General features: G+C 37.6%; 1 protein-coding gene across 6 annotated transcripts; it reads left to right on the top strand.

Annotated features, from left to right (window-relative positions):
• The first annotated feature begins 480 nt into the window (after window positions 1–480).
• INSIG2 (insulin induced gene 2) lies at window positions 481–27,603 on the top strand. 6 transcript variants are annotated; one of them, XM_077153545.1, is made up of 6 exons: window positions 481–561; window positions 7,129–7,503; window positions 13,579–13,703; window positions 16,805–16,971; window positions 17,144–17,243; window positions 18,745–27,387. In XM_077153545.1, exons 2-6 carry the CDS (start codon window positions 7,260–7,262, stop codon window positions 18,784–18,786), a joined length of 678 nt encoding a protein of 225 aa, XP_077009660.1. In that variant the 5' UTR covers window positions 481–561; window positions 7,129–7,259; the 3' UTR covers window positions 18,787–27,387. The 6 variants fall into 6 exon arrangements, with proteins under 6 accessions (XP_077009660.1, XP_077009665.1, XP_077009661.1 ...); XM_077153550.1 differs by having other exon boundaries at window positions 533–561; window positions 7,129–7,163; window positions 18,745–27,603; XM_077153546.1 differs by having other exon boundaries at window positions 542–606.
• Window positions 27,604–27,912: the final 309 nt, after the last annotated feature.

Consider the following 27,912-nt stretch of genomic DNA (forward strand, 5'->3'; position numbering starts at 1 on the left):
AGACAACCGCATAAAGTGCTGACAGATGGAGAAGAGAGAAGTATCATCTATGCTTCTTATCCTCAAAAAGGTTATGACTTAATAAAGAAAGAGAAAGGACAGCAAAGTCCGGCAAAAGCGAAGATGATATAGAGGGCTGTCCTCAACTGGAAGAGCCTGGAGGCCTGCGCTCCAGGGCCCGCAATTCGGCTCCAAGGAGAAGGACACGTAGAGGACCGCGCCTCTCGGGAGAGTGTGTGTGTCACTGCACGATTCTCTGACACCGCCCACGGGGTCAGGGCACCCTTCACAATCCACAGTCCTCTGGTTAGCAAACAGTTGATATGACAGCCTTCCACCGGCCACGCCTACCAATTTCCTGGAGACCGGAAGCCCTCTTGCCCCGACTCCAGTGCCAGGCGAATAGTGGTGGCAGGAACCGGAAGTTCTTCTTCCCCTATCGCCCTAGAGCTGTCGCGTCGGCTGCACAGGCGTAGTAGAGCTGGAGCAGAGCAGTGGGAGGGGAGAAGGAAGAGGTGGAGGTGGGGAAGGGGATGGTCCCAGAAGATGGCGGAGGCGGGGGTAAGTTGGGGTTTCCTGGCGAAGCGCGGGTGACCGAGTGTTGAGGTAAGCAGCCTGAAGGGGATGACCTAAGGGAAGAGTTGCTGCTTGTGTTTTTGCAGGCTGGGAACCCCGGTCGCAGGTGAGGGGAGCCAGGACCACGGATGGGGATGAGGACCTGGCGCCAGGGCCTATTGGGCGAGGGCTCCTGTTACGTGGAGAGGGGCAGCGAGGTCGGAAAGGGGTCTTCGGGGTCGGGAAGAGGTCGTAGGAGAAGCCGAGGCTCCGCGGACAGTGGAAGAGTGTTCGAGCGTGAAGAAGGCTGGAGGACGCGGGAAGGGCGACCCTGGAGGTCTGAGGGATGAAAGTGGGTACGCTGTCAAGCACGGAGCTGTCAGCACTTCAGAAGCTTGTAGACAGGCCAAGGAGTCCCAGGCTTGGGAGGGAGATAGATCCCAAAAGGTAGGTGGTGCAGTATGTTTCGAATCCGCAAAAGGATTTGTTGACATTGAGTCGGAGTGGAACTTTTGCATTGGGATTGGATATCTTTGGAGTAGATAGGGTAGATCAGTCAGAGAACTCTCGCCTGGGCCTAGAAATGAATTGGTTATAGTTACTGGGGTTTAGGGGCTAATGGGGTTTGGGGAAAGGAATGTGATTAAGGGAGGAGGGAAAGGGTTAGGGTGTTAAAACTTAAGGGCTGATGATCCAATGTCCAGTTAGTATTGAATAAAAGTTGTCTAAGTATGGCGTTAAATAGGGTAGGAAAATACACTGTGAAGAGTCTGTTGTTTTGTAGAATTAATGAGGATATACTTTAAGAAGGAATAGTTAGGCATTTCTTGTCAGTTATCACTTCTCCAGGTAGCAGGGGAAGGTATTCTCCAGTCCTGGTTGCAGAAAGAATGAGGACAGCCAAGCAATGACTAGATTGCATTTTCTTCCAATTTGGGGGTTTGTCCCTGTTAGTGAGCCACTGAATGAAAATGAATAATGGGAATGCTGCCACTATAGGGGCCCCATGGGAAAATATTCGTGACAGGACCCTAGCAATTATCCCCCTTTTTGCTTTCTCTGGGCATTGTGTTCAGTGTAGTGTGTTTTGTCATAGTTCTCAGAACGTATCTGGTGTAAAGTAGCCAAACTGTGATTCATGCACATTTGAGAAAAAGGTTGATTCTTTTTAAACTGACAACTGTTGCTTTTTACATATGGTTTTGCTGAAAAGGAAAGAATAAAATTTAGTTCAGTAATTTAAAGACAGTTTGTTTTCTTTGCTATCAGAAAAGTATTACCAAATGAAGGAGTAGCCTTTTTAGGAACTGAAATTTGACAGTTAAAAGCAATAATGGGATGTGAACCCTGCTTGTTTAATGATTTCTGTGTTTGGGTTTTACTATTGAAAGGAAGGATGATTTGCAATGTCTATAAGATGAACCTTTTTTGTTTGTTTTTCTTCCTAGAAGTTAATTAGTGTCTCTAGACTATGATTCACATTTCTGTGCTTTTATTTGTGTTTTTTTGATTTAAGTGATTTCTTATAAAGTTGATGCTTATACTATTTTGAGAATGTCATTCCAATTAAAAGAGCACATGATGAAAAAGATGTGGAAGTAGTAATTTAACTTTATTATTGAGCAGCCTGCTTGACTTAGGCATCTGAAGACATAGGGTAATCCGAGGGAATAACCATATGTCTTTGACTTCTAATTATTAAAATGTCCTTGCTGTTCGGTTTTAATGAATGTTGCAATTATTACACTGCAGCCAGTTATTAAAGTTACCAGGAAATTTTCTTGGTGTGCTTGCTTTCCAACGCTCTTTGCCTAAAGTTGGTTCAGTGGCAAACATACGCTTTGATTTTCAGTAGTAAAACTTATAGTTTTCTTTTATTTATCTAAAAGGATAGCCCATCAACAAGCAGTCATACACCTGGAAAAATATTTTTACATTACTAATGTACTGGTGATTTGTCATTGGTCAATCCGAACTATTTGAACTATTTGTCTTTTTGTTCAGTAGTGTATTCTTTAGAAATTGTAGGTCAAGTTTCAAGGTAGAATTTTTCATGTCCTGTGGAAAGATTTTCCTTGTGAATTGTTGAAAAAAAGCATTATTTTGGTATTGCCAGTAGTTATCAACATGACTTTAAAGACTGTTTCTTGTGTGACAATTAAATTGTTCTTGTGTAGTGTTTGCAGATGGAAGTATTGTGAAAATGGAAAGAACTTTGGCACACATACACACACACGCAAAGAAAACTTTGGCTATGGAGTCAAAACATGTGATACTTGTCCTGGTACTTCCTGGGATTAGCATTGTTATTCCAGAAAGATGTTTAACCTACTTTATATTATAACATGGAGATAAAAATACCTGACTACTTAGACAGATATTATCAAGGATTTACTGAGATATTGTCCTATAACACATATTTTTTTGCCAGAGACTTCTTCCCTCATCAGCAAATTATTTCTTGTGTAATAACATTTTCAGATAGATCTTTTTATATATTTTTAATTTTGGAGGCTCAAAGCTGATCTAAGTACTTTTAAAAGTATAGGTATGCTTTGTTTTAAGAAAATAATATCATATATATAATTAGAAAATCAAATTTCAGAACAAGGTTCACTTTACATGTTTGTGGTAGCAATATCTGGTACTACAGTCTTGATCTTGTCAGTTTGCTTGACCACTTTAGGTCTCATATGCTTTGCCAGCAAAACGACAAACTGTTAGTTCACTGATTCTTATTTTTAAACAATCTCAAGAATCTTTATTGAAACCAGTATTCAGATATTAATTTCTTGAGGGTGAAATTCTGTTTCAGTAAAACAAACTTAATAGTTCTAAATGCATAACATTTAAAAATTAATCTTGTTCTCCATTTTACCTGCTATACTTCATTGCACCAAATAAAGAGATAGGGAAGACTTTGCTTAATTATCTGCACACATACACACACACGCAAAGAAAACTGCACTTTGATGAATGTCAAATGTCAGAAATGACATGAAATCAAAAGTGTAGTTAGACTTAATGTGGTATAAGGTTTCTGATACTCCAGTTCACAGACCTAATGTGAATCCCCACCATTTTAAAAAGATCTATACGTTGAATTTGCTGAACTTAAAAGGCACAAGGGCCGTTACTTGTGCTAAAGGAAGTGATGCAGTGCTTTTGGAAAAGTAGAAACAGGGAGTAACGAAGGACTTAAGTTCACCAATTCTTAACTTCTTTAGGATCATGGACTTTTTTGAGTACTTGCTATAAATCATGGAACCTTCGACCCAGAAAAATGCACAACTTTTCTTTGTTTTTGAATGGGGCTCTCATTCCCCCGGAATTGATGATCTCCCACTTCTCTTCTGTTTCTTAAATTTTAGGATACTTGGATTCTAAATCATTTTAGCTTTTATTTTGTCTCAAGTAATTATGTACTACTGTATTGTGATATAGTCACATAATCAGCGTTTTGGATCTCATTCAAACATCACACAGATGTTCTGTTATTTTTAACGGAAGCTTTTGGGGTGAAGTAGGAAACTGTAAATTAGCACTGGCAGGAAAGTTAAATAAAGAACTGTGGCAGAGTAAGGTAAACAAACAGCAAGTCTCTAGCAGCCGTGAAATAGAAGGAGGAAAGAAATCTCTAGCAATCATTGACACTCCGTGGGAGGACAGGGCCTTCTTGGGTGCATCTGGAAGTATGTGGGGACACTTTTGGTTGTCACAAATGGGTGTGTGTGTGTATGTGTAATGGGCAGGAGCCAGGGGTGCCAAATATCTTGCAGTCCTTAGGACATTTCCGCATAGCAAGGAATTGTCCTGCTCAAAATGCCAAAAAATACCTCTTGGCAAAATTCACAGATAGAAACAGATGATTTGATGTAGCAATTTAGATTACTCGATACATATACTAATTGTCCTCTAGCAGCTTTTTTAGAATGTAGAGCAGTTTACTGTGTTTGCTGGGAATCTGGGAAGGAAACACAGCTGTTGGTCTCATACAGTGTATTAGTTGGATATTTGAGTTTTTCCCTTTAAAATATTTTTATATTACCTTGATCTAGAACTTTTGAGAAAAACTTCAGGTGTTTGTACATTTCTCCACATGGTTTTATTCTATTATATAATTGCCTACTTACATTGGCATTATTACCTGGAGAATTTGTTACAGTCGAGATGGTTCTCCAACGTTTACTCATCTTTTCAGTAACTAAACCCCCTTATATAGACCCATGTATCAATAAAGACATCCTGGGGTGTTGGGGTGAAATAGCGCTCAAGGCATAGAAGAAAGAAGATGGGTTTTGGAATCAATCAGACGTGAGGTAAAATTCTAGTTCCAATACTGTATATCAAGTGACCCTAAGCAAGTTCATATATCTCTTGTCTTAGGATTCTCATTTGTAAAATGTGGATGTTAATAACTTCCTTAAGGATGGTTTTGAAGATTAGAGATACTATAATCTTATATTTTGAAGGTTAGAGTTCAATAGTGATGATGATGATGATAATGAAGAAGAAGGAAGAGGAGTAGGAAGGGAGGGGAAGAAGGAGAAGGGAAAGGGGAATTGTTATTCCATAGCTATTGAACAGCCTGCTCAAAGTGAGCATGACACATGGCCTTCTAATATACTGGAGCAAAGGGTAGTCTGCAAGAGTAGGTCAGGAGATGTTTTCTGAACATTTTTGGCTGGCATTTAGACTATGTTTTCCTGCTAATCAGCTGTAATATGTATTCATTTCTTTAGTCTTCTTAGCCATAGAGCTCAGTCAGTTCTGCTGTAAACTAAGGAGGTTTGTGAAGACCACTTTAGGCATGGAACCACTTCCTTCCTTCCGCTGAGTGTTGGGCACAGAGCTTTGGGTGTGAAGAGCCTCAGTAGCAAACTCTATTTTGTAAGTGTTTATGACGTGGAACTGATAGGCTATGAAAATTGCTAGTACTTAAAAATATTCCCTTTTGTTATATTGGTTGTTTCTCATGTTAGCCCCGGTTTATACATTGGTTTTGTTCCAAAATTCATTTGTAAGGTAGTTCGAAACTTGGAAACTCAGAGGAAATATATTTCAAATGATTAGATGCTAGGCTTACCTTCCAAAAGGCTTGTAACCCAAAATTATTTGATTCAAAAAGTGTTAACCCAACTTAAACAAGAATGAAGATATGGAGTTCTTCCTGTGGGTTAGATAGGAACCTTTCTGGATATATGGGGACAGTGGGACATATGATAATGAATAAGACCTATATAAAAATTTTATACTCCATAAAGCAACTATGTGTATAATTATAAGGTAACTATTATAAGTGTTGTAGTAAGGTTATAAATAAACTACTATGGAATTCAAAGGGAAGATCATATATGTTCTGACTTGTAAAGATGCCCAAGTATATTATTGTTGGGCAGGATAAAAATAAGTTACCAAAGTAGTCTGCATAGTATTTTCCCATTTTAAAAGTGTTAGTATTCGTAGAGAGCGCATAGAAGAAGATGGGACAGTTTGAGAGGCTGACCATTGTGGTAAGAATCAGGGCTTTTGAGCCAGAATGTCTGAATTTGAATCCAGCTCAGCCTCTTACTAAGCATATAAGCTTAACCTCTCTCTGCTTTATTTGTCTCCTCTGTAAAATGGACATCATAATTGCACTTGCCTTGAAGGGTTATTATAGGGGTTAAATGAGTTATCATATGGCAGGTGCTTAGAACAGCATATAGAAAGTCTCAAATGTTACTCGTCTTGAACAAGCACTTACAATGGAAAGATCATTTTGGTTAGAGGAGTGAACAGATAACTAGACTGGTTATGCTAGCACAGTTCTGGGTTTTAGGAGTCAGGAGCCATGTGGATGACTTTGAATTTAACCATTAGGTTATTCATTTTCTTTAGCCTTTTAGTTTAGCCATTAGGTAGTCATTTTCTTAGCTCCTTTCAGCTTCTTCCTTCAGCTTTCTCACAATAGCTCCCAGGGCTGCGAGGGGCAGGCCCAGCCTAAGCAAGAGGTGGGACAGAGTCGTGGACCCAGGGGAGACCCTGTCAGGTCTGATTTTTTTGATTGGGGAATGTGTAGGTGAATGGGTGAGGATATGTCCTTTGTAGAATGTTTTTGTGCAGAAATTCAAATATATAAGCATTATACATTAAAGCAGGTCGTTTAGCTCTCCTGTGGAGGTTACCCTCTTTAGCAAATCATATTTTATTGTGAAAAATACAATATTTTCAATCAGAAAATATTGATTTTGTGTAAAGTATAAAATACTCTGTTGTAACTGATGGGCTGGAAATTTTAGGTAGAAGATCTTCCAGATTCTAGTGTAATAGTCTCAGATAACCTGCTCTGCTTTTACAATTGTTCTGACCTTTAGGTCTCTTAGGTCACTGGTCCTCTTATAGTTAACACAAGTGTAGCACTATATTTTTTATTACCTTATGCAGATAAAAATACTTTTTAAACCTCATCTTAGTCAAATTAATTAGTATACAAACTTGTCATTTCATTATTTGTCCTTTTATATTAATCGGCATTGAAATCAGGAAAATTGATTAGACACACATTGATTTTTTTTTTCTTCTCTCTTGCAGGATTGCTGGTAGATCCTATTTTAGGAAGAGATGAGGTACTGTTGAAACGTCGGTCTGCTTTGATTCACAGCCAGTTGAGTTTTTCAGCTGGGAAGCCAGTTTTTTTGCCAGCTTACTGAACTTATGAAAACATGGCAGAAGGAGAGACAGAGTCACCTGGGCCCAAAAAGTGTGGCCCATATATCTCATCTGTCACTAGCCGGAGTGTGAATTTGATGATTCGAGGAATTGTTCTGTTTCTGATTGGAGTATTTCTTGCATTAGTATTAAATTTACTTCAGATTCAGAGAAATGTGACCCTCTTTCCACCTGGTGTGATTGCAAGTATCTTTTCTTCAGCATGGTGGGTACCACTGTGTTGTGGCACAGCTTCAGGTATGTCAAGGATGTTTCAGTAATGCTTAGAAACGAAACATGGGGTAAATGAGTGTGGGTGTTGTCTGAGCAGCAACTGTTTTTAAAATCAGCTTTACTGAGGTAAAATTTAAATACAGTATAATGGATATGTTTTATGTGAACAGTTTGATGAGTTTAGACAAATACATACAGTCACGTAAACGCCACCACAAATCCATAGACAAAACATTCCCATCCCCCTCAAATTCTCTTCTGCTATGCGTCCTCATAGTCTTTTTTCCCCATCCCTAGATTACCACTGATCTGTTTTCTGTCACTGTAGATTATTTTTGCCTATTCTAGAATTTAATATAAATGGAACCATAGAGTGTGTACTCTTTTATGTCTGCCTTCTATCTGAACTATGAGCATTTAAAAGTTAACCCAAAAAAATCTTAATTCCCAACACAGGAAAGAGACATTTAACTTATTAATTTTGTCATTTCTTCAATCTATCTCATAAATGTCTTATTTTAAGTTGTTTTGATGACGATCACAACTGTTTGGTTTTAAGTTTTTGATGTGTGTGTTATGATCTGGTTTTCAAAGTAGATTCATTCTTGAAAGATGGAATAGTTTTATTCAGGTTTAAAGTCCATGTTATTTTTTTAGATTTTTGCATATGCTTTAACTGCAAAAACTGTCCTTTAAGAATAATAAGTACTTAAAAATAGACTCTCTTAACTTAAAAGTTATCATTACCTTATTAGTTACTTTAGATGTTTTTTTTGGTGGTGGACAGTGTGTATTGGATAAAGTGGAGCATTTCAGAATGCTTATCGATGCTGAAGTTCCATAATGGAAAACTCTTTAGCTTTTTCTAATGACTGAGACGAATAGAGTAAGAGAAAGAAGCCATAATCATGTGGTAGAAGGAAATTGTGATGAGGGAGAAAATTGCTTTTTTGTATGTCCATTTGGTCACAAACTTAATGTACGTGAATACCTTGAAATATAACCTAGTTCTTCTTGGTTTACTCTGAAACTTGGAGGTTGAAGGGTGAAAAGTTAGTTGTGAGCCATTTTAGAGTGACCTCATGAAATATACTGGACAATTACATAATCCTGCCCTATGAATGGAAGGACATTGTTGTGGTAAGGGTTCAGGTTTATATATTGATGGCTCACTATTAAAAGAGAAATCATCAAAAAGTGACTTAAAATCATGTTTCCCCACGGTTATTATCATTCTCCAAGAGAACAGGCAAAATAGTTAAAAAAGACAAAGAGGAAAAAAGCATAACTTTGCTGTATCATCACTCTATTGTATCTACTGGTCCTTGTATACTTTGCTTTCTTTCATTTAAATCCAGAAGAGAAAAAAATGGTTTTCTCAACAACTCTTTCTAGTCCTTTTTTATCTTCTCCTATGTTATAGCTATTGTCTGACCGCTGTTAGAAGCTTTTAGGCACCTGGAAGAACATGTCTTTACAGGAGAGACAAAAGGAAAGTCAGATAGGCAAGAGAAACTATTACTTGTTGAATGCTAACATGCCAGGCACATCCCTTAACCCCAAGATATTTAGGGCACCACTGGGGGAGAGATGGTTGGTATTGTTCCTATTTGAAGGGGATGAGGAAGCTGAGATGGGGAGAGGAAATAAACGAGCCCAGAGCCGTGAATGGTGGAGCCATGTTCAACTGTCACACGCTGGAGAAGCAGAATAAGGAGCTACTTACATTTACCCCTACTCAGAGTCCCTCTTTCCAGCCCTCTAGATGGGGTACCAGGCTGGGCTGGATCAGACTGAGACATATTAAATGCCATTGCAACTCTGGCTGGGCTGGAGAACTGGATTAAGCTTCTGTTGTATCTCCATTATGGAGAGAAACTGGGGCTGCATTTCTTCCTGGTCCTTCTGGTCCTGTGATGTGGGCACTTACACTCCGAATGCTTACTTAGGAAAGAAAATTCTAAATGGTAACCCTGTTTTTCAGTCCCTTTGTCCCTACTTCTCTTCCATTCCCAATTACTAGGTTTATCACACTTACCCATTTATCCTCCTACCTTTTCATTTGGGGAATTTGCATTTACATTTCTTGCTTAGGCATTTCTTCAGAAAGCAATACATTCCATGAGTTACCTGAGCATAAGTAGAGAGACCTTAGGAAATCTAGATTCCAGTTAACTTTGCATTTTTATTGGGTGAGCCATGGTTTGATAAATGAGAGTGAAGGTAGCAGATTTGTGGAAGGTGCCAAAGATGAAAACTGGATTCTTGCACCATCTGTGCTTCCTTTTCCATACCCTGCTCCCCTTATTTTACAGAAAGTATCTAGGGGAAAAAAAGAGGTAAACAATGTAAGTTACATCGTATGTATAAGTTTGTGGTGTACATATATGTATTTGGGTATATATGTTGGCAAGCATTTTCAAAACTCTCTAGGTTAATATCTCTTGCCGTTGATAATCATCCTAAGATTTTCTTATCCAGCTAACATCTAGAGACTGAGCCAGTACCTTCCCGAAGGTCTCTAGGACCACCACTTTCTACCTGTAAACAGAAGGACCCCCTGGTTATTTACCCCTTTTCCCTATAGCACAGTCCTGGAAAATTTGCCAGTGGTGCTTCTGGAGGGATAACTAGTAGAGGACTTGATAAACTTTTTTTGGTTTCATTTTCCATTTCTTAGTTCCCTGTTTTTAGTTTAATAATAGGTGGTGTTACAAGTTAATTAATCTCTGTATGTTTGCAGTGTACTAAAATTGGAGTTTGAGCATTATGAAGGGCCACAAAGAATCTTTATTCTAAATGAATAAGTAGGAAAGAAAAGACAACTACTATTGGGTCAGTAAAAATAGCTATATAAGTTGCCTCAAAAATTACAAGTAGTCAAGATGTGTCCATACTTATGAACGCAGTATCTCACTTTAAAAAGGAAAAAACAAAACCATCTTTTCTGTTTAGCTCTGCAGTCATTTCCCCAGTCCTGGAGAGCCCTGTAAGACTCCTCCCTCTCTGCCACCTCCCATACCTAATTTCCTAGGTTTAATCTTTCCTCTGTCTCTTTCTTGGTCCAGGCCCTCAACCACTCTGCTTGGAATTTTAAAAGTCTTCTCTTTTACTGATTCTAATTCCTATCCCACCCATCCCCCTGACCCCCCCCCCCCCACACACACACAGGTATTATATCCTTACTGCTGTAAGAGCATCTCCTCCCTCTCCCATACAATTATCTGATTGCCTTATTCTCATGATTCCCCAGTTCTCTGCAGGGCAAAATCTCTTTGTGATATGGTCCTTGTCTACTTTTATCCTCTTCAGAGTCTCTCTGGACCCTGAAGCTCCCTTTGTGCCTAAAGCTTAGAGTTTCCTGGTAATACCAGGAGTTTTCAGTTGTCTTTGCTTTTCTTCAAGCACCTCCTTGGATTGGCATACCCTTTACCCCCGCCCCCCGCCCCACTCACTTAGTGAACACTCCTGCCAGAAGGGTCACCTCTCCTATGAGGTGTTCCTGACTCCACAACAGCACACATAAGGTGAAGATGACTGGGTCCCCACTAGCCCTCCGAGTGCCATCCCCAGCACATTATTGCATTTAGTTGTTGCTGTGGTCTCTCGGTAGAATGAAATTTAGGGGTGGAACCACGTCTTACTGTTTTTTCTTTTTAAATCCTCAGCAACTACCAAAAACCAGATACATTCCTGGGGCTTAAGTATTTGTGAACAAAAAATTACCTTACCCTGTCAAAATTTTACAAAAAAGTAAATCCCATCTAGTGGTCTTGTCATTGCCCCTTTCTTGCCTGACGTTTGATTTGACTATTCCTTTTAATGCATCACTGGATTCAACACACCACTATCAAAAAATGATGACTTAATACTGTTTTACAAACTTCTTTTGTCTTCGGTCTTGGTAGATGGTAACTAGTTACTGGGAAATAGCTTAAGGCTATCACAAGAAATGTGATTTTTGCATTAGGCAAGCATATGATTATGCAAGACCGTGTTTATATGTATACAAGTATGATTTGAACAAATCTTACTTATACAAATAAGAAAGTGGAAGAAGAGGAAAAGTAGCTCAGATGTACCTCTGAGTTCTCAAACAGTGAAACCTCGTGGTGGTGTATATATTGCTATCCAACTCTGCCATGCCTTTGTTTAAAGGAAAGAAAGAAGACATGTAATGGAAAGTGACAAGCTTCCTTGAATTCTCCCTCTCAGTGAGCAACTGAGAACCATGCACACTCAATGGATTTGATTTTTATTGGCAAATCCCAAGGTTGGCAGCATGGCAGTTTAAATTCTTTTTTGTGTTTTTGCTTCCTCTCCTCAATTGTCTTTTGCTTGCAAGTCTGACATCACGTGCATAAAAATATAGTCAATTTTACTTATTTATATCTTTGCACACACATGTCAGCCTTCTCTATGTGATAATTCTTTACCTATGGCATCAACTGCTGAGGAAAACTGACTTGGAATACCTGATCTTAGTTGATATTACTCAGCAACAGGCAAAGGGAGGAGAGAGAGTGAGTGGGAAGGAGAAAGGGGACAAATGAGCTGATAGTCACAACCCCTTGAGAAAAAAGGGGTAATATTCATTTAGATACATTTCAACTGTTAGGCATGCTTGTTGCCATTTTAATTGCATAAACTTTTGGAAATGCTGTCAATTAATCTAACAGCATTTTAGAGCAGTCTTTTAAATAGGAGTTTAATGTGAAACTTTAAAATTTACTAATAGCTGTTAGAGGTGTGCATTCTGAAATTATTGTTAATCTCTCTGCTCACAGATCACACCTAACTCAAAAGGCCACTCAGTTTTGTGGACTATAAAATGTGTATATTATTGCAGGATTTCACTTCCAGGTGGAAGGGTGGGCATGCAGCCTCTTTCTAATGCTGCTCTATTGGTCTGTTAGCCTGTGGTTTTTTATATTAATTGATCGCATTTTTCATTGAAGGTTAAATGCATAGCTTGTAAAATATAGCTAGCCAATACCAGGCCAGGGAGGGGCTTTTGACCCTCAGGTGCTTATTTTGGTACAATAATTTCATGATATATCATAGGTGGCATAGAACATTTTAATTCTTTTCAACTCATGTGACAGTTGTTTCTTTATTACCAGAATAGCCATAATCGATCTGTTTAGGAAGATTAGCAAATCAAAGCTGCCTAGTTATTTTGTTTTAAATCTGTAGAAGTACATTTTCCTTATAACTTGCTGAAAATGTTTTGGTTCATTGGACAGTCTTTTTTTTTTTTTTAATGACTGACTTTTAAAATCCTCTCCCACTTAATGAATAGAATGTTGAGATTTGACAAGTGTTAATGCTAATTGGGCGAAAATATTTTGGGTCTCAATCATAAACATTTTTATAGTTGTTTATAGTTAATTATACAGCATTCAAGATGTGCTTTCCAAAACTAAGAAATTGCTAAGATTATTTCTTTTCTTTTAATAGTGAATTTAAATTTTAACCAACAATTTGTAATTCCTAGACCATGTTTCTCCATTTTTTCTACATTCTGAGTCTAAATTGATTTCCATTGCAAGTTTCCCTGCTATGATAATATCGCATATTGTCTCATTAGAGGGCCAGGATGGAAGAGAGTCAGGACAGTCAGGGCTTCAGCCCTAGGAGACTGAAAAGAGAAGCTGGGAGGGGCAAGGCCATCCATGTGATGGGACAGCTGGGCCGTGAGAACATGTGACATTTAATAGCATGTTTTATGGTTATGTGACTTAAAGAGAACATTGCTTAACTATTAACTGGCTTGGTGCTTTTCAGTCCTCATAGATATTAGTAGTACAAAGGTAGCCTGAATCATGTAGTCCTGATGATAATCTGTGAATCCTATACTTCAGTGTTTTGTCTGTTATAATTTAGAATACTGTTGTAATTGTTTACAATGCTTTCTTCATTGGTATTACCATCTTTTTCTTTTGGAAGGTAATTTTGCAAACATCAGTGTTTTATGTTAAGTAACTTAAAGAGTTTTTTAAAAGGAATTTTAAAATACATATGGTGGTTGAGATAACTTAGCTTAAATGTTGCCAGTACAACTTGAGATGACTTAATTTTTTCTCTTTTTTTCCACAGCTGTGATTGGGTTATTATACCCCTGCATTGACAGGCATCTAGGAGAACCACATAAATTTAAAAGAGAGTGGTCCAGTGTCATGCGCTGTGTAGCCGTCTTTGTTGGGATAAATCATGCCAGCGCTGTATCCTTTATGCTGTAATGAAATGTGTAATAACAAAACAGCTTCTGACAAACCAAATGTTAAATAGCCTTTTGCAACTTTTCGTTGTCAAACTACGATGTGTCCACTTAGTCATAAAAAGAACGGGAACAGTTTTGTTGAAACATCACAATAGCAGCTATGCAATTATAGTTTGAGGTATAACCTTTCTCTTAAGTCCCTGTTTTTTGATATCACTTAGAAACTGCACTTTGTAAAAATTTACGTTTACCTTAAATTAAGTTGCTTAGTTACTTCCGAATGGTTTTGGTAATTCTAAGATTGAAACAGGTGTGTTTTCAAAGGAGTCTCTTCCTCTCTTTCTTTTTTCATGTAAGATTTACCAGTAAGCACATGTGGCATCAGATGCTGGTTTGTTTTGTTTTGTTTTGTTAATTTAAAGAAGTGACGCTTTTCTTTTTTTTTAAAGTCAGACTGTCATTTACTGCTTTTAATCAATACCAATAAACCACGTAATTCAAAGTGGAATAAGTAGAAATATTCAGCTTAGCTCTTGGCCAAAAACTCCTTTTTTCCTAAGGTACCTATTTTAAAATTTTAATCATTGAAGGATTCTGGTCATTTTATGGCAGTTAATGGGTGTTTTTATAGTGTCCTGTCTAGAAGTAGTGAGGTAGTCTTTGTTTTGTTTTCCTTCTCTTGCTACCTTCTACTCCTAGAAAAAAAAAGTCAGCCCTAGGAAAAAAAATTTTTTTCTCTCAAATTTTGTCCTCGCTGCCTTTACCTTCTCTTTGTAGAAAGATCTCAGGAAAACTGGTCATGTCTTCTCTCTTCCTGAAGATGCGGTTTAGAGAGTGGAGGTGGCAGGAGCCTTTGATGCTGGGAAGAGCAGGAAGTGTGATGCAGGCTGCTGAAGGTTTGCCTTTATGACTGCACCAGGCTCAGGGAGGGCAGAGTTAACTGGAGAGAGAGGGTGGGTCATGTGGCAAGTAGATTCTGATGTCTTTTATATAAAGTATTGAGGTGTTTTGGAGAAGCATGTGTACAGAAATGTTGAAGGAGCCAGGGTCCTGGATTTTGAAAACACATCTGCCTTTCTAAGTCCCAGTTGTGCTGGTCTTTGGAAGTCTGTGAATTTCAAAATCCCTCTATGGCTGTGATTTTGGTTTTCCATTTCAGATTTACCTTTTGTATTAAAGAATTTCCTCAAATGTTTATTTTAGTGAAATCTTTACATCTATGATTTTATAAAAAATGAATCTGGTGGTTAGGTGGGCTTAAAAAGATACAATTGTAGACTAGTATATATAGAAGAGAACTTAGAAATCATCCAATTAGACATTTCTTTATAGCGATAACCAGATAACGGAAAGCTAGAGAGGCTAGGTAGTTAGTGCAGCCATTCCTCCTGGTGGGGTTGTGACAGAGCTGAGACCAAGACCTCAAAGGTCCTGACTCAAGTCTAGGAATATCTCATTCTCCTACCCCAGGGCCTCTTAGTGTGTAAATTCCTTACTCTGTTTTTAAAGAGAGACTTTTAAGTAGCCTTTTCTGAAATTTGCAAAACTTCATATTCTTAATTTAAATTCTTTGCCTTGGTTCCTCCTTTTCTCTCTCTGAATGAAATGCTTAAATATAACAATCTTAGCTGTCCCTGCTATCCTTTAAGGAAAATCCAAAACTTTTATAAAATTTATCATAGACTTTTTTTTATTACTTTAGAACATCACATAGTACTACTTTTTGCATGGATGTATTTTTAACTGTTTTCCCTGGAAGCCTCCTTATTTTGCTTTGACTCTTAATGAAGTTAACGTAGTTAGCAAAGATGAAACCCAGTTAGTGTCAAATTGCAAGGATATTTGTTGTGTACAGAAAATCAGAGCTCATAACCTTTTCTTTTGGAGTTTTAGGTAGAATGACAGCCAAAGAGTAAGAAAAGCTTTTTCAGAGAGCACAGCCATAAACCTATAGGCTTTTTTGAGAAATCAAGTCTAAACAAAGAATGACTTAGAGGGATTAGCCCACAACAGCCCTCAGATGCTGAGAAGTATAAGCAAGCCGGGTGTTCAGGCTGGTTTGGTGTGGCTGGGGGTATAGTGGTCAACAGTGGGGTGCTTAAAAGGGGCTAAAGGAAAGGGGAAATGGCTTTATATAGTTTTTTTTTTTTACTTCTTTCTTCTATATAGTGATAGCATGACCAGTTAGCTTGGTGAGGCACCCATTGCCCCCAGGGAGCTGGTTGTAATTGAAGAGGGACGTGGATAACGCCCTTTTAATGACACTTAGAATTAATTCTGTGAGTGTGATCCTCCAGCAAAGAAACAAGAAAATTGAATTTGTAAGGTTTCTTTTTGCCCAGAGATTTTGTAGTTGAAAGGGCCTCACATTTATGAATAAATGCTTAAGTAGGTGATGGAAATAAAATATCATTCGAGCAAACTGTTTAACAGCAGCAAGTCTGAGGCACCAAAATAGCTTGGCAGGTTGTAAGATAATGTTCACTTCAAGGCTTTATCCTCAACAAATTAAAAACTAGAACAGTTGACATAATAGAAGGGGATACTGTGTCCTTGGTACTCTTGTTTCTGAGCTGCATTATTATAAAATGTGTCTGTCAGTAAATCATAGAGAGAATGTGGTACCTTGCTAAATAGCTGTCAGCTCCTCTATTTTCAAGTCCCTGTCTGATTCTCAAGTCATTCTAAACCTGTTTGAGAAGTAATATTGGTTTCCTTTTTAGCAAGAAATATGTTCCTTTAGTAATACTTATGTTCTGAAGCTTCCAGTTACATTTTTTTTTAGCAAGGAAAATGTTTCTTAAATAATGGGCTGGCCTGCTCTTCTAATTGGGAATTTATCTATACTTATTTTGGGGGCGAGATTACAGGTCAGTATGATCTGTTAATGAAGTATCATGCCCTCTGCATATCTTTATTTACTAAAGATAAATGCTAGAGACAGCTTTAATCCTAGGTTATCTATTACATTGTATTAAAAGATTTAATACATTCTAGGATAAACAATTCCCTTCTCAGCATAACATCTCTTGTTTTGGAAAAATGGCAAGTTGATATTATTTGGTCACCAGTTTTAAGATGACTCTTTAACACTGATCTCAGAAAGTGGATTTTGATAACAACATTCAGCTGTCTCTCACACTGGCTGCATTATCCATTGGACTGTGGTGGACTTTTGATCGATCTAGAAGTGGTTTTGGCCTTGGTGTAGGAATTGCTTTCTTGGCAACCTTGGTCACTCAACTGCTAGTCTATAATGGTGTTTATCAGTAAGTACTATCCTTTTCATGCTTGTTGGCTAGATAAATAACTAAATTCAGAATTGAGATTTTGAAATTAGGCTAGCCAGTTTAATCTATAGAATAATTTATTTTAGTTGCAATTATCTTAATGTCATTGTACTTCCTTTGTGGGTTGTTAAAAATATTTCTATCATTCTAGATATACATCTCCAGATTTTCTCTATGTTCGTTCTTGGTTACCATGTATATTTTTTGCTGGAGGCATAACAATGGGAAACATTGGTCGACAACTGGCAATGGTAAGCTGATGCTTATTAGGACAAGTTTTGTCTACATGGCATTCCTTCTTTGAGGGAAAGCATTTGGGAAGACAACATTCTTGTGATCTCTCTTTTTCAATGCTATTAAGAAAAATTTAATTATAGGTATAATAGAAGTTGAAGGGGCACTATAGAAAAGCCAGTATGTGTTATGGATAAAGTGACATGCTTTATCGTCTAAACTGGTATATTAGAATTTTTTAAATTTAATCTTTACTTTCTTACTCCTTCAAAAAGGGACCATTAATAGAGGCACTATTAATAACTACTTTGCTGCAGTGTGTGTAAATTGGAAATGTCCCCAGCAAATCAAAACATTTGGTCATTTTAGTCATGAAAGAAAAGTACCTTGATGGTCACCCCAGTCATAGGTGGCAGAGGTCGTGCAGTAGTATTCAAAGGCCACAGCAATTTCATGGTTAAGAGTTGTCATTTTTCTGTTTTAGCCAGCTAGTAGAATAGAGGGCTTTACTTTGCTATCTTTTAAATAATCCAGCCATGCAGTTTTCCTAAGCCTGTTGTTGGTTTCTTTATTTTGAAGTGTGTGCATACATTTTTATAGCTGTATTTTTATTTTTATTTTTTTTAAACTTTTTTTATTAATTAAAAAAAATTAACAAACAAAACATTAAGATATCATTCCATTCTACATATACAATCAGTAATTCTTAATATGATCACATGGTTGCATATTCATCATTTCTTAGAACATTTGCATCGATTTAGAAGAAGAAATAAAAAGACAACAGAAAAAGAAATAAAACGATAACAGAGAAAAAAAAGATCATACATACCATACCCCTTACCCCTTGCTTTCATTTACCACTAGCATTTCAAACTAAATTTATTTTAACATTTGTTCCCCCTATTATTTATTTTTATTCCATTTGTTCTACTCTTCTGTTGATATAGTAACTGAAAGGAGTATCAGACACAAGGTTTTCACATTCACAGAGTCTCATTGTGAAAGCTATATCATTGTTCAATCATCATCAAGAAACATGGCTACTGGAACACAGCTCTGTTTTGACCAGAAGGTTTTGTTAATGAAATAGATTTTTTCTCTCAAATCATAAAATGATTAAAAATAATAATCTGAATTTACTACATCAGTCTTGTTCTTAAATTTATGACCTTTCCTTTGCTTGATTCACCCTAGTGAGAATACAGAGAAAAACTACGTTGCTTCCTTTTTCTCCTTTTTAATTCATATTCTAATACTGATCTAAATCACATACTGTTATTTGCTTGAAATGCAGAAGGGTTGTGTTTCTCCTGCCTCTTGCTATGGCTCTTGTCATTTCTAGGATGTGAATTTTCATTTTCCCTAAAATATTTGTCATTTAATCATAATCACTGTAAGATTCTTTGAGAAATAGAGTGAGCGTAGATTAATGAAGTATTAATTTTTATAGTTTTTAAGCATATTTGGAAATTACTATTCAAAATAAACTGATCTGTTAACCTTTTAATTTTTCAGTATGAATGTAAAGTTATCGCAGAAAAATCTCATCAGGAATGAAGAAAGCAAAATATATATCTTTCGTACAGAGGAAAAGATGAAAAGGGCATGTAAATGATAGATATCCCAACAAAACTTCAGACTGTAAAATTGCCAGGATGCAGGTTTTTCTTGACTGGTATATTTATATATATATATATAACTGCAATCTGTGATTGCTTCATCTGTAAATTAGTTGCAAATCTTTATGTATTTGACTTAAATAACTGTAAAATATATATATGTACTACATTAAAAAACGTTATTAGATGAAAATTTTAAATTAATTTTTTAAACATACCATACATTGTATCACAATGTTGATGTGCCAAAATATTCTGTTACTGTCATGCAGAGTACAAAAATGCTTTGAACAATTTATAAGCAGTGAAATAAAATAAGAGGCAAACCAAAACACACACACACGCACACACACACACACACACACAGAAAACTGATATTTTCTCTTTCACTTACTGTTGTGCCTTTTTATTTTTCTAATCACCGCAGGATGAGTATGTGTACCATAATGTGTGACACATTTCTGTCTTAATGTTTCAGAGAGCATTGGGTGTTTTAGTATATGAAGAACTTCCGTAGAATGTTTTCAAGCCTGCGTTGCTGGAGAGTCCAAAGAGTAATTTCTGTTTAGGCAGATTTTACTGAAAGTATATGTGATGACCAGGAGGGATTATCAGCATTAAATTGTTTTGAGTCTAAATTAGAAAAGTATATATAATTAAAAGTAATGTTCATTAGAGAATTTAACTAGAATAAATATATGTCTTGGAGATACAAAGTGACCTTCTTCAGTGCCATAAAGTGTAAAGTGATGTTAGCTGTCATTTGCAAACCAATGTTCCCCTGGTTGTACACTTGGAACAAATAAGAAATCCCAAACAGATCAAAATGAAGTTCCTAATTCTGCTGGCTTCTGTTATTAGTGGCAGCAAACCACTTTAAGCTGGGTTGGGTCAAATGACTTATTGTCAGCGGAACGCTTGGATTTTGCAACCTTATCATATGCAGTCTGGGGAATTGAAGGGTACATAATTTCTAAAGTATTTATTTGCCCATTACTGGATAGTTCAAGTCTGTTTAAGAATGTATTGAGATGGTATTTTGTGCATGTTAAAGATCTTGATAGCAGTTTTGAGCATATCTTTTCAGCGATTGAAACTATTTAAATGGTTTAAACACCTTTTTAATTTCGATATTGATGGCAATTGTCTGATAGACAAGGGCAAAGTCTCCCAAGTTCTCTGGGATGTGTGTGTGTGTATGTGTGTGTGATGGAGAGAATGTTAGTGTGTATATATGTATGTGCATGTGCCTGTGCTCTCCTAGAATGTCAAGTAGATATTTTCAGTTTTTGGTTTTAAAAACACTGCTATCTGATTGAGATCTTGTATGCCAAACTTTGATCTTACGTTTTAAGGCTGAAAGTGTGAAAATTCTAAAAGGATTTCATATTGAATATATGCATACAGCATTATCTAGAGTGGTATAAGCATATGACTATAATTTATTATTCTGTCTTCCAGATAATATTATTCATTTAGTACAGATAAGGTATATTTTTAGAATCAACTTTGTAAGTGCTATAAAATCTTAATAAGTTATAAAGGTCTATGATATATTTACTTTGAAAATTGCTATTGAAAGCAAGATGTATTAAATATATAATTATCATCTTGGTTAAGAGTCTTTTTTTCTTCCTTGTGGTAAGTCTTACAGTATAGTACTATGGATTAATTGAATGAGATCAACATGCATGGTTGCATTTACCAACAAACAATGGAAAGAAATTAAGTACATATTAGGGCAAGTAAATGTCAGTGGAATTCAGTTTTTTTTATTTTCCTCCCCCTGCCCCCCGGCATGGGCAGGCACCAGGAACCAAACCTGGGTCTCCAGCATAGCAGGCGAGAATTCTGCCACTGAGCCACAATCGCACCACCCTTTTTAAAAAGTATTTTATTGACAAATCTTCACACACATACATGGTATACAATCAGTGGCTCACAGTATCATCAGTTAGTTGTGTATTCATCACCATGATCATTTTTAGAACATTGGCATCACTCCAGAAAAAAAAAACAAAAAACAACTCATACATCCCATACCCCTTCCCTTCCCTCTCATTGACCTTCGGTATTTCAATCTTCCCAATTTTATTTTATCCCATATCCCCCCATTATTTATTTATTTTATCTGTATTTCTTTACTCATCTGTCCATACCCTTGATAAAAGGAGCATCAGACACAAGATTTTCACAGTCACATTGTAAAAGTTGTATCGTCATATAATCATCTAAAAGAATCAAGGCTACTGGAATACAGTTTAACAGTTTCAGGTACCTCCCTTCAGTCACTCCAATACACCATAAACTGAAAAGGGATATCTACATAATGCATAAGAATAAACTCCAGGATAACCTTTTGATTCTATTTGAAATCTCTCAACCACTGAAACTTTATTTTGTCTCATATATCTCTTCTCCCTTTTGGTCAAAAAGGCTTTCTCAGTCCCAGGATGCTGGGTCCCACATTGCCGGGAAGATTTATACCCTGGGAGTCATGTCCCACGTAGGGGGAGGGTATGAGTTCACCTGGCTTACAGAGAGAGGCAATATCTGAGTAACAGAAGAGGTTCTCTTGGGTGACTCATAGGCATAATTTTAAGTAGGTTTAGCCTTTCCTTTGCAGGAATAAGTTTCATAGGGGTGAACCCCAAAATCGAGGGCTCAGCCTCTTGATTTGGTTGTCCCCACTGCCTATGAGAATATTAGAAATTCTCCAAATGGGGAAGTTGAATATTTCCTCCTTTCTCTTCAGTCCCCCAAGGGGACCTTGCAAATACTTCTTTATTACTGCCCAAATGACTCTTGGATATATCAGGGCATCACACTAATCTGGACAAACCAACAAGATCTCACACCCTAGTCAAGATTCCATGTACTTATGGTGTTCAACTAAACTGACCATCTAAGTTAAATTAGGTAATACACTACCCTAAATACATATTTTGCACCAAATAAACATCTCTCCCTTTGGTCTCACTTAGAAGTTGAAGTTTTAAAATATGGATGATAATCATCCTTCACCCTCTATTCTGATCTATCCCAGTTCTATCCAGATAACTTTCATATCTCTAGTCAAAGTCTGATCCCTTTTTCAAGTTTTTAAACATTTCCTGTATGGGGTACTGCTGACTTTCACAGCTTCAGAACTCTAACCCGAAGTTTCTGGTAATGACCAGGCTTTATACAAACAGCTCAGTATCTCACAATTTGTCACTGGAATTCTTAAATAATTTTCAGGTTTTTTTTTTTTTTTTTTTGCAAATGAAAGGAAGTGGTAAGCATTTTCTAAGATTGTTATATTGGCATTGCTTCTTTCCTTTTTGTTATCTAAAGTTACAGAAATTACACACTTGAAAATTCAAACTAAATTCTACAAAGGTATGAGAAAACTATTAAAATGAACTAGCTTGTCCCTACTACAAAAGTTAAAGTAAGCGTTATTTATTTGTTGGAATTGAGCTGGAACCTCTCAATGGTATGCACATTTCACACCTTGTATTTTCTAGGTGGAGTCAGGCTTGTTTGTTCAATATCACTGCATACCTCTCCACTCTTCTTGGTTCACTTTTCTTAATGAAGCATTTTTGTAAGATAGTTTTCTAGTGATGGTCTCTGAATGAATAGGAGAGCTTAGGTTTATGTGCCTGAAAAAGTCTGTTTCATTCTTGAACAGTTTAGGAGGCTATAGAATTCTAGGTTCACAGTCTCTTTTTCTTCTGCTCTTTTAACTCATTGTTTGCTGTCATCTAATAATGCAGATGACAAGTCTGCTATCTGTGTGATTTTCTTTTCTTTGTAGATAATCTGTCTTTTGACTCTTGGAGCTTTTGACATGCTTTCACTTTATTGTAAGGTTTTCCAGTTTTGATTTATTTAGTTGTAGATTTGTTTTAGTTTTTCTTTATTGGTGTTTGGCATACACTTTCTATCTGTGGGCTCATATCTTCAACTCTGGAAAATCCTTAAATGTGGCTACATATATTTGAAATTGCTGATATGTGGGCCCCTGGAAGCTCTGATGTACTTGGCCTGGGTGTGTACCCTGGGCATTAGGATTTTTAAAAATCTCCCAGGTGATTCTAAATGTACAACTTTAATTGGCTGTATTAAAGTGGAGAGGGCCCAGTTACTAGAGATGGGGTTGGATGTGAAGAGTGAGGGATGTATTGAAGTATTTTGGAGTAAAATCATCTGAATTTGCTGACTTGGTGGTAAGGTTAAGGAAGAGGAAGGGTCAATGGTGATTTAATTTGTCTATCTTGGGAAATTAGATGAATGGTATTTCCACAAACCCCAAAGAGGAATGCAGAGAAGCAGGCTAATGGGTCACGTTGAGTTTGTTGTGATATGTGGATATTTGATTCTGGGTTATTGGATGAAAATGAGAGAGTCATCAACATATAGCAATAGTAAATGAGGCTGTGGGAGTGGATAAGCTCACCTAGACAGCATGTTATAGCAAGAAATAAAGAGGTCTGTGGCCTATAAGCATGTTAGCAGAGAAACTGGTAAAGGATATAAACATGGTGTGGTCAGAAGTAGGAGGAAACCGCAAGAGAAGGGAGATGTAGACAAAGCCAAGGCCCAAGGAAGTTTCAGGCAGAGGGTAACTGGTATTATGAAGAGCAGCTGGATAGGTTAATTTATCTTAGAGAAGGTGCATTTATAATATATATATATATCTTTTTTTTTTTTACATGGGCAGGCACCAGGAATCGAACCCGGGTCCTCTGGCATGGCAGGCAAGCGTCCTTGCCTGCTGAGCCACCGTGGCCCACCCAGAAGGTGCATTTTTATTGTTTTATTTTGAAAAATGCTTTTTCTAACCCATTATATCTTATTTATTATTTATTATCCATATTTTTACTTCTCTGTTCATAGCCTGGATAAAAGGAGCATAACCCATTGTATCTTAGCATTTCAAATATTTCTGTAATAATAAAATAGCTCATAAAACATATTTAAGGAAAGCCTGATCATATACTGGATCATTTATTGGGAGTGAGGGGAGCTGGAGGTAGCTAGAGAACTGAACAAGTTGGACAACATTATAAAGTTGCACAGCAACTGACCAGAGATGAAGAAAGAACTGGCAGACAGTTTTGAGGCCCTTGAGAACCCAGAAGAGGGTGGAGATCAGATGTTTGCAGAGGAACCAATCAACATGGTTGAGCCATTTTTCTCTAAATGGTTTTAGCAGCCCAGGAGTTGGACTAACCATGATGGAGCAGGTTGATTTAAGTCAGGGATGAATTGATAGGCATGGCACAAAGCTAGGTGAAAAATTAATTGAGGGTCCTATCAAAAGTTCAGACAGGTTTGGGAAGGAAGTTGAAATTAGCCATTTTGACATGACAACAGACGAGAATGGGTGAGGTCAAGGACTGTAGGCCTTAAGGAGGTTAAAAAAAACCTACTTAATGGGAAGTGTGACAGACTTGGGGTTTGTAGTTAAAAAGAAATTTAAGTGGAACATTTCCAGATCTTCAGGTGCATGATGTGAATCCAAACAACTCTGTGTACATGGTTCACTGAAGTGGGTGAAGATAGACAGCGGTACAGTGGAGGTTCAAGGCCTGGGTGACCAGATCTTAATAGCAATGATGACGTTACCTGGAATGATCTCAGAGGCCCACTCAGAGGAGGAAATAAAGGGTGTCATCTCTATTCCACCATTTGAGTGGAATACCTATCCAGATGACAGGATTGTGTTGGGATTTTAATTAGAGTCCCTTTCCTCCTCTTTAAAAAAAAAATGTTTCCTGGCTTTTGCCATCATCTTGGACGTTCTGAAATTTCACTGCAACATGTTAAGAGTGAGTCTTTTGTTAATTCTGTTCAGTCAGAGAAAACCTCTGTATAATCCTGGGAAATATTTTTCTGTCACTGCTTTTGGTATTCCTTTATCTACCTTCTCTGTTCTTTTCTTCTAAAACTTGCCTATTCAAGAGATCCTTGCCATTTTGTTTCTGCTTTCTATCTATCCCTCAGCTTTTCTCTGTTTTGCTACATTCGAGAATTACTTAACTGGATCTTCCAACTCTGAATTGCTCTTCAGCTGTATCCGTTCTGCCTTCAGCCCATCTTTTGAGTTTTTCATTTCAGTGATCACCATTGACATTTCCAGGATCTTTAATTGTTTCTTATTTTCTTGTGGAAGTGTATTGCATTTCTAGTTTTTCCTGAGTCTGTTATTCTTCTGAAGTCTTTCCGTTTGCTCCATTAAATGCTTGCTTGAGTAGAAGTCTCCCATTTGTTAAATTTAGTGACTCTTTTTCATATGTTGGTTTTTCCCAAACACAGTGTGAATATTTTTTTGTATTTGATATTCCCCACAACCCCTTCTGTGAAAACTGTATCAGTTCCCACAGCCAGCCTGGATTCATGGCAGGAAAGGACAGCTATGCTTCTGGGTAGAGCCAGCCACCAAGTCTTCTGGATGTGAGTGCTCCTTGGCTTGCCTTGGATACACTGCCATGCCTCTCTGGTCTAAATGCCACTCTCACCACTCACATCTGGGGAGTAGCTACTGCTTTGTTCTGTCTGGTCCGAGTTTGGAGAGTGGGAGAAGCATGAAGTGTTGTACAGCCTGCTTGCTTCCATAGGAGCTGGGTCGAACCCATCAGATCAATTTCCCTGACCGTTTCCTGCACAGGCATCTACACTCTGAGCTTTGTATACCTATGGAGCCATTCTCATTTTTAGCAGTTCTTTCTCCTGGAATGTTTGTAGCTGTGGTTTCCCTCTCTAAATCTGCTGTTAATTGTTTCAGGGAGTCATCTTTGTTTCTGGCCCATTGAGGGCCTCACTCCTTAATTTGCCATCTACTTTTCCTTTTGAAATCTTTTTGTTTGTTTGTTTTGTTATTTTTATGGGTTTCGGCTAAGAAGGAGAAGCTTCAGCTTGACTTTGTCTGCCAATATGATTCAGCCTTCCCTACCACTTTTTTTCTACCACAAAATCATGTCATCTGCCTGATCATATGTCTTTGCATTCCACAAACTCAATTTTGTTAGGAACTGAGATAAAGAGGTTAAGAAGTTTCTTACTTGGGCTCAGTAAAAATAGGCTTATGGGGATCCCTCCTCCCCACCCCCCCTTCAATCCATTTAGTGCATTCAGTTCTTACTGTGCCAGTAAGTACAAGGATACTGGTGTCTCTACTTTATGCCTCCCTTCTTTTTATCACTGATGAAATCTGTGAAACATGTCATCCTTCTTCTTGATTTACAAGATAGACTTCTTTGGAGCATGTCAGCTGTTCTGAAGACAATGTTAAATATCAGATTTGGCAGATCAGATAGATAATGATGTGCCTGGGAAAGACTGGGCTATTGATGAGTCTCGTGTCAAAACTGATGGCCATATATGGGCAATTTTTCCCTTTCATCGTTTCCCTGGTTGCAGTTTGAGTATTTTTATGAACAAGGGACAGTTTTGACTCCAAAATTGTGCTCTGGTGGAACTGTGTCATTCTATTGTGACCCTGCTTTTTTTCACATGGTGAGATTTGTAAATGCCAATTATTCAGTGGCCTTTCCAAAGGTGGACTGTAAAAGTAATGAGCACTTGAGAAATGTATTGCCATTTAAAAACAGTCTTGTCTTCCAAAAACAGTAAATTTACTCAGTACTACTGTGCTTTGTTCTGTTTGCAACACTTGTCTCTCTAAGAAATACTTTCTTGAGGAAACTTGTACAGAATGTGACTGCGGACCGATTCATTATGATGAGCAATTGAGTCGATAAAGGAAAGAGAGGACCCAAGTGCTGAAATGGTTTTAGAAGAAATCTTTCTGAAATGCATTCCCTGGGAGTTTCTGCCATTGAATGAAACTAATTTTTATTCCCTTTCTAGTTAACACATGTCATTCCTAGATCATCTGAGATTGTCTGCTTGACCAAAGTCTGATGGTGACAGTTCTGTTTTAAAACAGTTCTTTCTGCTTTGTACAAAAGCTTGAGATTTTCCAACAGGACATTATAGAAAGAAGAAAGGGCTACGCCATCACCTTAGGATCTCATGGAAACAGCTGGTGTGCAGTTTTCATACTTGACTTGGGGAATCCTGCAGCCAGACACATTTAAGATGAAGCTCAAAGATGTTTGTAAAAGACAAATCTTCATGAATTTTCCATGCCCCAGAACTAGTTCATGTCAAGATCATGCCTGTCCAAGAGGAGGCAGATCAGTATAAATTGAAGCAAATCTTTCCAGAATATATGTAAAATTTATAATAGAGTTAAGTCCAGCTTCCTTCCCCCCCAAAAAAAAATTAATTAGCGATCTTTAAATATCTGATATTTTTATCTGACTTTCAAGTGGCAACTTGTTTTTACTAATGTGTATTTGGCTGGTGTATTAAGATAGTCTATGCTGTAATAAAAAATACACCCTGAAATCTCAGTGGCTTGTTTCTTATGTGACAAGTACAGCCTGGGTTTGTGGGGGCTCTGCTCCGTGGCAGATGGTGGCTCTACCACAAACATGCAGCCTCTTTAGTCACTAATCAGAGCAAAAGGGCTCATGGGCTCTCAGACCCACTCTTTCATTCTCGAAAAACTTCACTTCTGCTCAGCATGTTGACCAGATCTATTCCTCTGCGCCAGATTTATCGCCAGGGGACTGGAACATGTGATCCCTCCAGGGAGAGAACCAAACGTAGGTGATCATGGAGAAGCCTACTACAGTTAGTCTAGAATGTTTTGCAGTCCTACATTTCCACCGGAATGTTTTCCTTCCTTAATGACGCATAATGAACACAACTAAAAGAAAATAAACGATGTATTTGTGGTGGTAAAATAAAAAAAAAAAACTAAAATTACAATCTTTAAAATGCATACAGTATATACTCTATAGCCAAGGCCTGGAATGGTGAGAAAGACAGAAGGGGCTTACTTCTATCTTTTCCCATCAGCTAGAAGGAGAAATGAGGGGGAGGGAATGAGTCAAGTGTTTCTTCAGTGCCTCCTAGGATCCTCCTCCCACACCCCTGTGTGGGACCCTAGTTTACAGCTGCCCAGGTCCACATTTTTTCTGAATGGCAGAACGTGGTTTCAAGC

This window comes from Tamandua tetradactyla, chromosome 3 (assembly GCF_023851605.1).
Source record: "Tamandua tetradactyla isolate mTamTet1 chromosome 3, mTamTet1.pri, whole genome shotgun sequence".
NCBI lineage: Eukaryota > Metazoa > Chordata > Mammalia > Pilosa > Myrmecophagidae > Tamandua > Tamandua tetradactyla.

Coding starts and splice junctions, on each gene's coding strand:
- INSIG2 (XM_077153545.1), top strand. CDS start 7,260: ATGGCAGAAGGAGAGACAGAGTCACCTGGGCCCAAAAAGTGTGGCCCA. Junction 16,972..17,143: donor GTCTATAATGGTGTTTATCA/GTAAGTACTATC, acceptor CTATCATTCTAG/ATATACATCTCCAGATTTTC. Junction 17,244..18,744: donor TTGGTCGACAACTGGCAATG/GTAAGCTGATGC, acceptor TTAATTTTTCAG/TATGAATGTAAAGTTATCGC.